This window comes from Pyrus communis, chromosome 1, assembly GCF_041283825.1.
Source record: "Pyrus communis isolate YQ-2024b chromosome 1, ASM4128382v1, whole genome shotgun sequence".
NCBI lineage: Eukaryota > Viridiplantae > Streptophyta > Magnoliopsida > Rosales > Rosaceae > Pyrus > Pyrus communis.
Genome location: NC_142565.1, coordinates 1251805 through 1265861, shown reverse-complemented (window position 1 = coordinate 1265861; position 14057 = coordinate 1251805). Strand labels below are relative to the sequence as shown.

The 14057-nt window shown below is 39.3% G+C and overlaps 2 protein-coding genes across 3 annotated transcripts; both read left to right on the top strand.

The window, feature by feature from the left end:
* Positions 1-817: 817 nt before the first annotated feature.
* On the top strand, positions 818-5277 carry LOC137721078 (protein DEFECTIVE IN MERISTEM SILENCING 3-like). The gene is made up of 8 exons (XM_068460199.2): positions 818-919; positions 1817-1960; positions 2193-2307; positions 2488-2725; positions 3107-3298; positions 3409-3729; positions 3958-4183; positions 4541-5277. Exons 1-8 carry the CDS (start codon positions 899-901, stop codon positions 4580-4582), a joined length of 1299 nt encoding a protein of 432 aa, XP_068316300.2. The 5' UTR covers positions 818-898; the 3' UTR covers positions 4583-5277.
* Positions 5278-6497: 1220 nt separating this feature from the next.
* On the top strand, positions 6498-13342 carry LOC137720060 (uncharacterized). Of its 2 annotated transcripts, none has more exons than XM_068459066.2 (13): positions 6498-9146; positions 9329-9444; positions 9587-9686; positions 9791-9923; positions 10026-10089; positions 10381-11152; positions 11236-11562; positions 11677-12021; positions 12109-12181; positions 12286-12371; positions 12493-12612; positions 12915-12985; positions 13096-13342. In XM_068459066.2, exons 1-13 carry the CDS (start codon positions 6843-6845, stop codon positions 13142-13144), a joined length of 4560 nt encoding a protein of 1519 aa, XP_068315167.2. In that variant the 5' UTR covers positions 6498-6842; the 3' UTR covers positions 13145-13342. The 2 variants fall into 2 exon arrangements, with proteins under 2 accessions (XP_068315167.2, XP_068315168.2); XM_068459067.2 differs by having other exon boundaries at positions 13068-13342.
* Positions 13343-14057: the final 715 nt, after the last annotated feature.

Genomic DNA, 14057 nt, shown 5'->3' with positions numbered 1-14057 from the left:
AAGCAGACAATATCGTGCTACGGTGGTGGAGCGGGCCTGGGAAGTGATCCGCCCCGGGCCGGGATGTGAAATTTACGGTCTTCCAACATCACTAAAAATAATTTTTCAATTCTTTAAAATAGGTGAATAAAAACTAATTTTCACTCCAACTAACTGAGAATTAAGATCAATACTCGTTACCAAAATTAATTTTGATTGACATTTTTTTAAAATCACAAAATGTTGATTTTATTTATATTAATATGAAAAATTTTTGTGACCTCAAATAAATTAAATTTCGATAGCATTGACATGAAAAAGATTTTATATTTTGAATTAATGTTTTCTTTTTCAAAATTGCTTCTGTTATGTCATAAGAATAAATAACTATGAAGAGAGCAATTAAAAGTAATTAAATGTTTAGTAAAATATAGTGCTAAAAGTGCTTTTATAAAAAAATAATAATAATTGTCAATTTAAAAATTTCATTACTTGGTATTGTTCGCCTGCCCTAGATGAAAAAAGCGTTTTTTTAAGAAACATACGAAGAGTTGCTTCTGCTTTATGTTGTTTTAGATTCATTAAAAAAAAAAAAAAAACTATATTGCAACACAATTAAGTTCTCAACTTTTCTAACAAACTGCTTTTAAAAAAATTTAAACAATCCTAAACCAGCCTAAAGACAATTTAAAAAGCTATAGAATTCCACTTTATTCGTAAGTGATCAAGTTACGGCCCTTGGATCATATGGGCCTAACTATACCGGTGGATCCAATTTGATCCAACGGTCCTCGATTCCGCCGAGGAGAATAAGGCCCAACTTTATAACTCAGAAAATCAGTGACAGTTGCAGCTGGAGAGAGAGAGAGTGACTCGGTGAGCGAGAGCCACCGGCGAGAACATTGAGTCAACTCGGAAGATGTTCCAACCCAGCAACCAGGTGAGAACCCTCTAAATTTTCATTCTCTGCCCTCTGTTTGGCAGCCCAGAAAATGCAAGAAAACAACCGGGTACCTCTCTTAGGTTGTAAAGTTTCAAAATTTTCTCTGCTTTTCTCCTCTCTTGAAGCATTTTACCAGCCAGTCAAACGCCCAGCATAGAATTAGCTGTGGTAATTCAAATGCATGTCGTTATTCTCTTCGCCATTGATTTTTCCTGCTTCGAATGCCAAAAAATTAAACCTCAATTCGGTGCTCAATGCAATTCTTTGATTTTTAAGAGCTTTTTGGTAACTGAGTTTGGTTAATTTTCTCGAGTTTTTAGCTTTACAATTAAATTTTCCGGTACTGTAAGCTTCCAAGAGGAAGAAGAAAGAATGGAAAATCAGCATGCATCTTTGCATTTTCGGCATTGGCAGTTTTATGGGGAATGTGGTGCTTATAAATTGCTTGAATTAAGTTTTCGAATTGACCCTTTAGAGGCGTTTGCGATTTTTAGTCTGCAACCGCGGTCTTGAATTGCGTAAATTCTTTCGTGGCATGAGGCGTTAGTGTTCTAAAACAATTTTCCGGTTGATTTAGTTTTCGCTGTAGACACTGCCGTTAATTTAAGAACTTGAGGCATAGAAATGTGTATGTGCCTTGCTGCAGTGGTGACTGGATATTGTTTGCAGGCTTTTCTTGTTGGTAAAGAAACATATTGAACATTTAGAAAACCCTGTGCTTGTAGATGCTAGTTTGTACTTCCATGAACTTATTAGCGAGCGGAGATCACTTCTAAGTTGTGCTCATTTTTTTTCGTGCCCAACGTCAAACTTAATGAACAGTCTGCATAGTCTGTGTACGTGCATTTTGGTTTCTGTCTGTACTATTTATGCTATTTAATCATTCTTTTGCAGGTTCCAGTTCAGCCGACGCCATTGTCTGTTCAAGATCCTGCAGCTTTGATGCAAGTAGATAAAAAAGAAACTAGTGTAATTGTGCAGGATGAAGTCAAAACTGGAAGCTTCTCGCAAGCAGAATCCATCATCTATTACACTAAGGTCGTACGAGAACCTATTCTCGAGACCCTTTATATTTTGATATACCATGCATTTTGGTAATATATAGTTGATATTTCACCTTGCATTTCATTCGAGGTAATTAATTAATCATAACAAAATTGTAGCATTTCAATGTTTTTGTTGTTCATGATTAAAGAAATTATTGTGGAGGATCCTTTTTTGAGCAAGGATGGATCAAACTAACTGACTTTCAAAGAGCTAATCTATGCAGAAACTTCAAGACGATTTACAAATGATGGGAATGAAAATTAAACAACATGAGGACAACATAAAACTGCTGAAGTCTCAGAAGCACAAACTAGACGACTCTATTCTCGATTTGCAAGGTACAATATCTTCTTTTTCTTCTTCCTCCACTATCTACATTTCATTGGTGATGTAATAAATCTAGTTCAAACAAGTGAACTAAAAATGTTAATAAATATGTAAGCACACAGTTCGGAATTCTTTGTTGGGCACTTTTTCCTTTGTTCCCATAGTTTCTCTACTGAAGCATTTCCTTTCAGTTATTCTAGGCAAGTATCACACCTCAACCACTCCTAAAATCGAAGATGATGGCCATTCTTGCCGTAAAAGTGAGGAGGAAACTACTGAAAAGATTCTTCAGCAGGAGAAGTCTGCCGCAGGCATTTTATGGCAGTTGAAAACTCGTCATGGTACTCAGGCTGCCCTTCTTTCCCCGATCAAGGATGTCGTGGGTATTGTTGGTATGCTTGGCAAAGTAGAGGATGATAATCTTAGCAGGTCAAAGTTCCCATATTGTTTGTTGTTACTTATTTCTCAAGTTGTGAAATTGTGCTTTAGTCATATGACCACATTAGTAGTTGTGTCTCTGCTTTTCCGTGCATTTCACTACTAGTCCTTTGATTTTGGATAGTGAGGGGTGAGTTTAGGTGCTATAGTACTGCAATAGATATGTTTGTTGTAATAGAGATGGAATTTTACTGACCAGGTGTAAACGGATCCATTAGTTTAGGGGCGGTGTAGAATGAGCACATTGATAACACCTGGCCATGAAAATGTTTCTAATTGACCCCCTCTCCAGCTCTCCCCTTCCCACCCTATCTATCTAGGCCAATAACTATACCAGACCTAGTTTTCATTCCGCTTATTTGGGATGTGCAGGATTTTTTCAGAGTACTTAGGGATCGAGACTATGTTGGCAATTGTCTGTAAGACTTATGAGGGTGTTAAAGCTCTAGAAGTGTTTGAGAATGAAGGCTGCATAAAGAAATCTGCTGGTCTTCATGGACTTGGTTCATCCATTGGTAGGACATTGGAAGGCCAATTTCAGGTCATTTGTCTTGAAAATTTAAGGTATGTGTCCTATATACTGTCATACCTCAAGCAATCTGAACAAGTATTGATTTGTAAACTTCATTATATCAACTATGAAGTCAAATTCTTTTATTTTTCTTTTTCTGCAGACCATATGCTGGTGCATCTGTGCCCGATGACCCACAGATGAGGCTTGATATTATAAAGCCTAGGTTAGCCAATGGGGAGTGTCCACCTGGATTTCTTGGTTATGCTGTAAATATGATTAATGTGGATAGCGCTAACTTATATTGTCTCACAGCCACTGGACGTGGCCTAAGAGCAACTTTATTTTATAGCCTCTTTGGTCGCTTGCAAGTATATAAAACAAGGGCAGATATGGTTCCTGCTCTTCCTTGTATTAGTGATGGAGCCATTTCTTTAGATGGCGGGATGATTAGGTCAACTGGTGTGTTTTCTCTTGGCAACCGGTAAGAAGCTCTGCCAATAAATGAAATGAAAAACTAATTTTAACCCCATATTATATTGAAGTAGTTTTGTCACACCGTCTTTTGAAACCACTTTTGAAAATTTTAACGTGCAAACAATTTAAGATATATATAACTTTTGAAATGTCTAGATATTGTGGTCATTTGTTAATGCTAACAAGGATTTTGTTTGCTGCTAACGTCTTAGTTTTTAAACATATCTGATGTCAGGGAAGATGTAGATGTGAGATTCCCCAAACTGTCAGCAACATCAGGCCTACCCGAAAACTATCTCGAGTCTGAAAGACAAATCAACGAGTTGAAGTGGAAAAAAGACAAACTGCAGGAAGATATGAAGAGTGAACAATCATTATTGGACAACGCAAAGTTCAATTTTGACAGAAAGAAGCAAGATTTTCTCAAGTTCCTGGCTGATAGCTCATCATACGTAACGCAGGTAACACCCGTAACATATCTTAACTAACAATAAAGTGCAGTACAGTCGTAAAAGTAACCTGCCATGTGCCTTCAGTTGCAGGCACCAACCCGATAAAAAGAAATTATTAGACTATTGCTGGATTCTAGGACCCTTTTTCATTCAGTCCGTCGGCTGTGTTAAATACGTTTTCATCCATTATTGTGGGAAATTAGGGAATATGGATAGTTATATAAATCGTGGATACTGAAGTAAATCATTTCAAACTTGCTATTGCACTAGACAGGAGCCCGTATTGAGTAGTTTATCATCTGTGTAGTTTTGCTTTATTTTCCTTCCTTCGTCAATGAGTTTTAATTGCGGCCTTTATCATTGCAGCATCAACTTTATGCACCGCAAAGCAGAATGACCCCGAGGTGACAACTGACATACATTGAAGGAACGAGGCACCGTTGAACCAAACAGAAGGGAGAGCCTTCAGATCTTTGTCCAGTTGAGTGTCTGGCGGAGGATCACGTTTTCATCTTTGTTTTAGAAAGCCACAAAAGCCTAGTGGGAAAATGCATATTCTTTTAGTCAAGTGGGGGGCTCGTTTGTTGAAGTTTAGGGCCTCGTAGAACTAGAATTAGGTAGAGGAATTTTTCTATTTGTTTGTCCTCTCAAATGCTTGTGACTTTGTGATAAAAATGTATGCACCATTTTTCCATACGAAGACGACCTATCTACTAGGATAGAAACTTAACACCCTATCTGCTAGAATATCGAGCTAAAATTCGAAGGGAAGTTCTCCTTGCAGGAGAGGACTGGCCATATGACCCGGCGAGGAAAGAAATGAAAACCAAGAGGAAAGGGCACACGGTTGACAGGATGGCCCAGGAGAAACGGGAGAACACTGAGAGGCTGATGGCGAAGATGCCGCAAATGCTGGCCGATTTCAAGAAGCGCAGGTGGGAAAAGAAGATGAAGGAGGAAGAGAAAGCCAAGGACTGATCTTGTCTGAGATGATGATGCTGTTGTAGTTTTGCCTGCGTGTTGAATGCTTGCTAGAACTACTTAGAAGATAAATGTGTTCGGATCATCGGTGTATAAATACCAACATTTCGTTCTGTTGGCTATTGTTTTTCTTTTAGGACCTCATTGATAAAAAATGTGCATTGCAGAGCAAGAATATGGCAGCGTATGCTAGACGTTATTTAAAACTAGACGTTATCTAAAAATGGAAAAAAAGAAAATGAGGTTGCGTGAAAGGATCTACCAAGACTTGAACCCAGTTTATGGGATCCGGGGTCCCGTGTCGTCACCACCAGACCACAAAACCTTGCCGTTAGAATAGCCTGGTAGTTTCATATTTAACAGTTTCAAGGGACTGCTGAAGGGTAACGACAGGTCTTATGAAGTCAAAGATTCCAGTCCGAGGAAATCACGACGAATAAAAAGCTGTCTTGTCAGACTCAAAAAAAATTAAAAAAAGGAAACTCTTATCAGATGTGGCCGCCCTAGTGGACTGAGGGAAAATATATGATCCCTTCATTTTAATCTATCAAGTTTGGAATTTTGGATCATTGAAATTTAATTTAATGATTATAAATAGAATTTACTTTAAAAGTTATAATAACTTTAGCCATTAAATCAAATTTTAATAACCCGAATCCTCAGACTTGGTGGATTTGGTAAAAGGGATCCAGAGAGGATCTCTTTCTTGGAATGAGGATCCTTTCCGGATCCTCAAATCATGTCCGTTCATCTTAAATCGTGTGGCCAAAAATCATTTTAAATACTTTTATTTTAAATTAAATATAAATAGTATCTGACGAAAACTGACCGCACAATATATAATGATTTAAGGATCCTCAGAATCCTAGTAAAGGGAATCCAAAATGATCCTCCTGGACACTAGTGTAACATGAGATCACATAGATTTTAGTTGTGTCAGCTCACTTCCGGTTACGCCACTATTGTCTTGTCAAAATAGTCACGTTTTATTGGAAAAAATTAAAAATATAAATGACTTTTTTTTCCTTTTTTTTTTTTCACACCCCTAATTGTAAAAGTGTTCCAAATTTTAAATATTTTAACTTTTTCACATGTCATGATACGATTGATTTCAACCTTAATTCATTTCTATTTAATTTTAAGTGAGAGTTTTTTCGTTTCTTAAAATAAAAAATTAGAAATCAAATTATAACTGACGTCATTTTCCCAAGTCATTTTCCTCCACCTCTTGCCAACAAAATAAGATCACATGGACTGTTTAATAGAGAAATTTTTTAATACGTCAAGGACATGATATGGTACTTTAAGTGTCATAAAATTTGGTGTCACGAAATTTATTAGCGGCACACTGAAAAATCTCTGGGTTCCAATCCACCACCTATCCATGAAAACGACGTCGCCCAAAGTCACACATGGGTGTTGTCTGTCCCTTCCATCTGAAAAAAAAGCCAGAAAAGATGGTTCGAATGCCGAGGGACTTCTCGGTGTCTGTTCGGCCCAACAACATTTAATGTCCCAAAACAATAGTAATTACGAGTAACAGAAACACAAAACAGTAGGCAGTTTCGTTTTGTTTTCCGAGGTGGTTTTTTGAATGTTTGATCATTTTCATGTTGTAAGAACTTGGAATTCTGTGAGCTGAAGCGGTATGTCTGGTTGCAGCTGAGGAGTGAGCGGTCAAAGGAGGATGGAGAAGGTGGTGGAAGAAGCGGAGAGGAAGAGGAAGGCTCAGGAGGAGGTTGGGAATGGTGAAAATGGCGGGGGAGCTGAGGGCGGTGAACAGAGGCAGAAGAGAAACAGGCAGGAAAGTGGTGAAATTTTGGGAAATGGGGATCTGGGTGTTGCAGGGGAGGTAGCTGAAGGGTGGTTCGGCGGTGGAAACGGCGGCGGGCTGAGTGTTGGGGATGAAATTGCGCGCCTTTTTGGTGAAGTGAGTGGCGGCGGCCTTGGGATTGATGGTGAAGGTGTGAGCTTTTGGGGTGGTGGTGGTGGAGATGTATGTAAATTTGGCGGTCAAGGTTTTGGAATTGAAGAATTTCGAGGTGGCTTCGGCGGAGCTGGTTCTGGAAATGGAGGTAAGATTTTGGGTTGTGAGAATTTTGGATTTGGGTTTGTTGGAAATAAGGACCCTGGTGGCTGTTTGGGTCTTGACGGTGGCGGCGGAGGCATTGGGTTTTGGGGTGGTGAGCATTCTTGTAGCGGACTTGGCGGTGGTGTGGGAAATCAAGTTGTTGGGTGTGATCTGTATGCTTGTGAAAATGCCGGTGAGGGAATTCAAGGCCTGTTTGGTGGTGGAGTCAGAGGCGGAGCGGCCGGGCTTTTAGGCGGTGAGAGTGGTTTGTTATGGGGTGGTGAAAGAGATCAGGGCTGCTTGAGTGGAAATGCGTCTGGAAATGGAGGTGGAATGGTGGAGAGTCGAGGTGAATGTGGCGAAGATAGACGTGGAAAAAATGCTAAAGAAGAGGGGGTTGGGTCGAAAGGGAGGCGTGGGAGGCCGAAGGGATCAAAGAACAAGAAGAAAGTTGTTGGTGCTGAAGAGGGTGTTGTGCAATCGAGTGGAATTGCTGGAGAAAATGTGGGTGAAGGCGAGATTGTGAGGCCAAAGTGCAGGCAAGGTCGACCGAAGGGGTCCAAGAACAAGAAAAAGAACAACCTTGCAGATGATGAAAATGAGGGTATGCCTGGTGAAAATGTGGGTGGAGAAGGGACTGTGAAGCCACAGAGTAAGCAAGCTCGACGAAGGGGTTTCAAAATTAGAAAGAAGGCTATTGTGAATGATAAAATTGAGGCTTTGGCGCCCGTTGTGGGTGACGAAACTAAGGAATTGATTGCCATAGCCACCACCAGCAATGAAGTTGGGAATGAGATCGTTCGGCCAAAGAAAAAGGTTGGTCTACCAAAGGGTTCAAAGACTAAGAAAAATCTTATAGGAGAGGAAAATCATGGCATGTCAATATTAGGGGCTGAGGGCATTGACATATCTGCTCCGCCTATCGGTTTGAAGAAAGAAATGCTTGATCTCATGTGTGAACAAAGCGAGAAAATGGAAGTTAAAGTGTGCAGTGGTTATGAAGTTGGAGATGGGATTGTGCGGTTGAAGGCAAAGCGTGGTCGTCCTAAGGGTTCAAAGAATAAGAAGAAAAATGTTGGTAATGATAGTAAGATTGAGGTTGTCTGTTCGACAGGGCTGGAGGATGAGATCATTATTGGAGAAGATATGGGGAGATTGCCAAGTGGAGCCACTTCTGAGGATGTTCAGATGAAGAAGAAGCGTGGTCGGCCAAAGGGTTCAAAGACTAGGAAGAAAAATATTGTAGGTGAGCCAATTCAGGAAACGCCTGGTGATATAGTAGTTGGCAATCACGGTAATGGTGAAGATGCTTCCGTGACGGGTTTGGAGAATGAGATGCCTATTCTTTTGGGTGAGGAATATAAGCGAATGCCTGTGGAAGCCTCTGGTAATAATGAAGGAGGAAATGAGGACGCCCAACAAAAAGATAGGCATGGTCGATCGAAGGGTACAAAAACGAAGAGACTAAATGCTGCTGCTATAAAACACCGAAGGCAGGAAGGGGAAAACGTTGAAAAAGTTGATGGTGGAGATGAGAGATCAGAGAAAAAGCGCGGCCGACCTAAGGGTTCAAAGAAAAAGAGACAAATTCTTATTGCTGAAGCTTGGAGTAAGATTGCAGCACTGCAGCATCAAAGTTCAGCATCTGCATTGGAGGTAGAACATCAGAAAGAAAAGGATTTGAAGGAGGACTTCGGTTTCCCTGTGGAGCAATTGAAAAACTCTCTTATGGAAAAACATTATCATAAGAGGCCTAGAGGGAGACCCCGGAAGGACTTCGGTTTCCCTGTGGAGCAGTTGAAAAACTCTGATGGTATAGAAAACAATTGCCATAAGAGGCCTAGAGGGAGACCCCGGAAGTTCAACAACCAGCATCCGATTGCCACTGAGTTTAACAGGGGAAAATCTACCGATATGTGGGTGAGTTATCCTACATTCAATATTTCCTAAATTGATTAACTATCTGAACAAGCTTATTTGAAACTTCTCTTTGTACAAATATCCTGTGTCTTTTCCCTACATATAGAATATATATACCTTTACAAGTTAATTCAAATCGTCTATTGCAATGCATTTTAACAGTTTTTTTCTTCTTCTTTTAGGATGATAAAAAGGAGAGTTTAATGTGCCACCAGTGCTTGAAGAATGGCAGAAAAGGTGTCGTTGTTTGTTTAAACTGCAGAAGGAAACGCTATTGCTACGCTTGCCTTGCAAAGTGGTAATTCCAATTCAATGATCATTTGGTTGTCACAATGTAAACTTTTCTGTTAATTGTCGATTAATATGAATGTTCTTTAATATCGCTGATATGAATGAGTCTCATCAAACGTTTCTGATGGTATGTTCATTCAAATGAATAGGTATCCAGACAAGACAAAACAGGACATAGAGATTGCTTGTCCATATTGTCGTGGTAACTGCAACTGCAGAATATGCCTCAAGGAGGATTTAGTTGTGGTGGTGTGAGCCGTACCTTGATTTTCTTCTTCTTTTTGTCTCGTTTCTTCCTGCCCTAGGAAAGCAATTTTTTCCTTTTTATACCAAACAAAGTACTTGTTTTACAGGCTGGGAATGAAGAAACAGATGCAAATGTTAAGTTGCAAAAGTTGCTTTACTTGCTATGCAAGACACTTCCTCTCCTTCGGCATATCCAACAGGAGCAGAAATCTGAGTTAGATGTGGAATGCTGTTTGCGGGGTATTGTAATATGATTTGTTTTCCTTTTTAACTTTCATTTTATATGCTAGATTGATGGTTCAGAAATATTTAAGGACAGGTTTTCCGTACTTGTTTTTATAGGCGTCCAATTGACAGAGGAGGACTTCACGAGGTCCATACTAGAGGATGATGATCGAGTGTATTGGTATCATCTTATTCGCCCTTATGATTGAAGTTGAAATACTAGTTATCTATGAAGTTACTTTTTCAGGAATTTCATAAATGTGTACGTTAATGTAATCAGTTACGTTGATAAATAAAATGGTTACTCTGTTACCATCTTACTAGGTAGGTTTGGACTTGACCGATCACATAGTTTTCTGGGGGGTTACTTACCAATGAGTACTGGTGTTCATGAATATCCTACGATTTGAGTAAAATGTATTTTAGTTTCATTCATATGGTACAAGTTTGTGACCGTGAACAAATTCTACAGTGACAATTGCAACACATCCATTGTCAATTTCCACAGAAGCTGCCCCAATCCTGATTGTTCTTACGATCTCTGTCTCACTTGTTGCTCGGAACTAAGGGAAGGATGCCAGCCTGGAGGTGGTGAAGCAGAATCATCTTGTCAGCAGTCTTTTCAAAGAGTATATGGTAAAGGCACAGTCACAAATGGCCAGATTCCTGCTAATGGGAATGTATCACAGAGCGAAATGGCTGTACCATTAAATGGGTGCACAAGTGACATGTCATCTGATTTTCCTGATTGGATAGCGGAGGCTGATGGTAGGATTCCTTGTCCTCCTAAAGCACGGGGAGGTTGTGGTGCCCAATTACTTGAACTGAGACGTATCTTTGAAGCTAATTGGGTTGAAAAACTAATTTTGAGTTCCGAGTACCTCACTGTCAATTATCAGGCACCAGATATTGATTTTTCTCGAGGATGTTCTTTGTGCCATTCTATCAGTTCTGCTGGAGATGGAGTAAAAGCTTCTGAAGTAAGGCAGGCGGCTTATAGGGAGCACTCCCATGATAACTTTCTCTACTGCCCAAATTCTGTTCATCTGGGGGACAATGATATTGAGCATTTCCAGTTACACTGGACGAGAGGCGAACCTGTTGTAGTTCGGAATGTACTAAAAAAGGCTGCTGGCCTGAGCTGGGAACCAATGGTTATGTGGAGGGCTTTTATTGGGGCGAAAAAAGTATTGAAAGAGGAGGCTGTCAGGGTCAAAGCCATTGATTGCCTTGATTGGTGTGAGGTACGTGGTGGACTTTCAACATGTTGAATGCAGATTTCATCTCCCCTATATTTGTTTAACTGTCTTTTAATTTGGCACTGCAGGTTGAGATTAATATTTTTCAGTTCTTTAAGGGCTATATAGAGGGCCGTAAGTATAGCACTGGGTGGCCAGAGATGTTGAAGCTGAAGGATTGGCCTGCATCAAATTCCTTTGACGAGTGTTTACCAAGGCATTTTGCCGAATGTATTGCCATGCTTCCATTTTGTGACTATACCCATCCCAAATCGGGTGTTCTAAATCTTGCGACTAAGCTTCCTGTTGCCTTAAAGCCAGACTTGGGACCAAAGACGTACATCGCTTATGGAACAATGGAGGAGCTTGGTAGAGGTGATTCAGTAACAAAACTGCACTGTGACATTTCTGATGCGGTACACAATTAATCAATTTTAGATTTGTTCTTTATTAGCTATTGTTGCCTATCGTTCTCATTTTTCTATGCAATTCCACTGCTACTTAAACCGTTTTTCACAATTTCTGTTTAGGTTAATGTGCTGACACACACAACGGAAGTAAAGATTCCTCCACGACAGCGGAAAATCATCAACCAATTACAGAAGCAATATGAAGCTGAAAATGAAATAATTGAAAGGAATTCATGTAACGAATATCTTGAGCCTTCTAATTTGACAGAAGACATGAAGTTTGTCAATGCCCTGGAGTCCAGTTCAATTCCAACTAGAAATGCTCGAAGTAATGATACTTCAGAGGTTGTATATGGAGGTGCTGTGTGGGACATTTTCCGTCGCCAAGATGTACCCAAGTTAAAAGAGTACCTACAGAAGCATCACAAAGAATTCTACCACATCAGTAATTCCCCCGTGAATTCTGTACGTATCATGGCTTATCCCATTTTCAAATATTACTTTGAATTAAGTCGTTTCTAAGTTGATGTGCTGCACTTGAATTTGCTTCAGGTTATTCATCCTATTCATGACCAGACTCTTTATCTTAATGAGAAGCATAAAAAGAAGTTGAAGGAAGAGTTTGGTAAGGAGTTGTGTGCATTTAGTGAGTCATTCTTGTTAACCAGAATTATAACCGAGTAATTCTTGCTTGACGAGTTTTTAACTGTGAATGTGAATTACTTTCAGATGTTGAGCCTTGGACATTTGAGCAACACCTCGGCGAGGCTGTTTTCATTCCTGCTGGATGCCCACATCAAGTGCGAAATAGGAAGGTGAGATTTCCTCCCATTGATTTGCCAATTTATCACGACTTACTTTCTTTAGCAGCGCTAGATTATCAATATTCATGTAATATATCAAGTTTGACACTGTCTTCATTTTCTCTTCTCTCAGTCATGCATTAAAGTGGCCCTCGATTTTGTTTCCCCCGAAAATATTCAAGAATGCATCCGACTAACAGAGGAGTTTCGCTTGCTTCCGGAAAAACATAGATCCAAGGAAGATAAATTGGAGGTAGTGTTAATTTGGATTGGTCCTGGAGCTCATCGTTAGGTGGTTTTGCATCCCAAATAATCTGATCGTAATAGGTTGAACTATTAGTTTTGCATCAAGGCAGCACTATGATTATATGATTTTCGTATTGTCTGGTTACAGAAAACTTCTATATTTCTATACGTTAGCAAAGAATTATACCTGCACAGTTAAAATGCTACGGGCTTAATCTTATATTGTCTCCATACAATGTATACGATACAAGGCAAGAATGCGGCATGTCTGGAGTTGTCTCTTGGGCTTAACGATTTTGCTGTTTTCAGGTGAAGAAGATGGCGCTATTCGCAGCGAGTGATGCTATAAATGAAGCCAAAAATCTGATGTCAAAAAAAGAGTGAGTGATCTTTCTCTGAAGCTCATTATCCAATGCCGAAAAATAACAATCTCATGATGAAAGTTCTCGTGTCTGTTCACAGATTCTAATTGTTTTCGGGGACCCTGCAGTTCATTAAACGGAGCGTGGGAGCTTAGGAGGAGCAGCCATTCCGATTGAAAGTGCCCGTCGGAGTTATCGGTTTAACGTTGTAGAGTTGAGGATTATGAAAGCTTTGCTTGTAGAGAAGTGATCTTTCACCTTCTTAGCTTGCATTGTAACTATTTCATGTAAAGATGTAAATGATAATGTTTAGATTTCTTCGTAAATAAGTCCCTTTTTTCCAAAAAGGGGATTAGCTGGCGTCACGGCAGTCCACCCTTCTTTCGTTAATAAGCCCCTATTTTGATGTGTTCATTTGTCACTTTTTTGATAATTCACATGTTTAGGCAATCTCGAATGAAGAGGATTAAAGGTCTAAAAGTTAAAAAATCGCTTGAAAATTCCTCTCTAATTGATGGCTGATTATAAGCCTATAATTATATGGAGCTTATTAGCTCATTAATTGTCTAAAAGGCATTAGTGACCAAATGTAACCTCTCATTGGTCCTTTTTGGGCTCCATTTGAACAACTAGATTTGAAAACGTCTAATGGTAGTTTAATTAAATTAATTAATAAATTTAAAGTTAAAACTAATAAATCATTATGGGGTTATGTTCAACTATTCGGTTGAAGATTGTATATGAGTATGGGTTGACACTGTTTATTTTAAAATAACTTCTCGGAAAATGAGTAAATGAGTTGTTCTATGATTTCCTATAGCAAGTGATACTTATGCACTATGATAGAAGTTCGATTTTTACTGATTTTTTTTCATCTAATAACTAACCATTTAATCTAGTAATGCTATACTTCTACTGAAATGAAAAAAGATGAGCACTGAGTTGCTCTAAGTCCGGACTCATCTCAAACCTGCTTGTTTTTTCTCATTTCAAGTAAGTAAACATATACAGAGATAATTCTGATCAAGTTAAATGACATTTTTATCCTTGCGGAAGTCTTCAAACGAGACGTGGTGAAATAGATAATCGA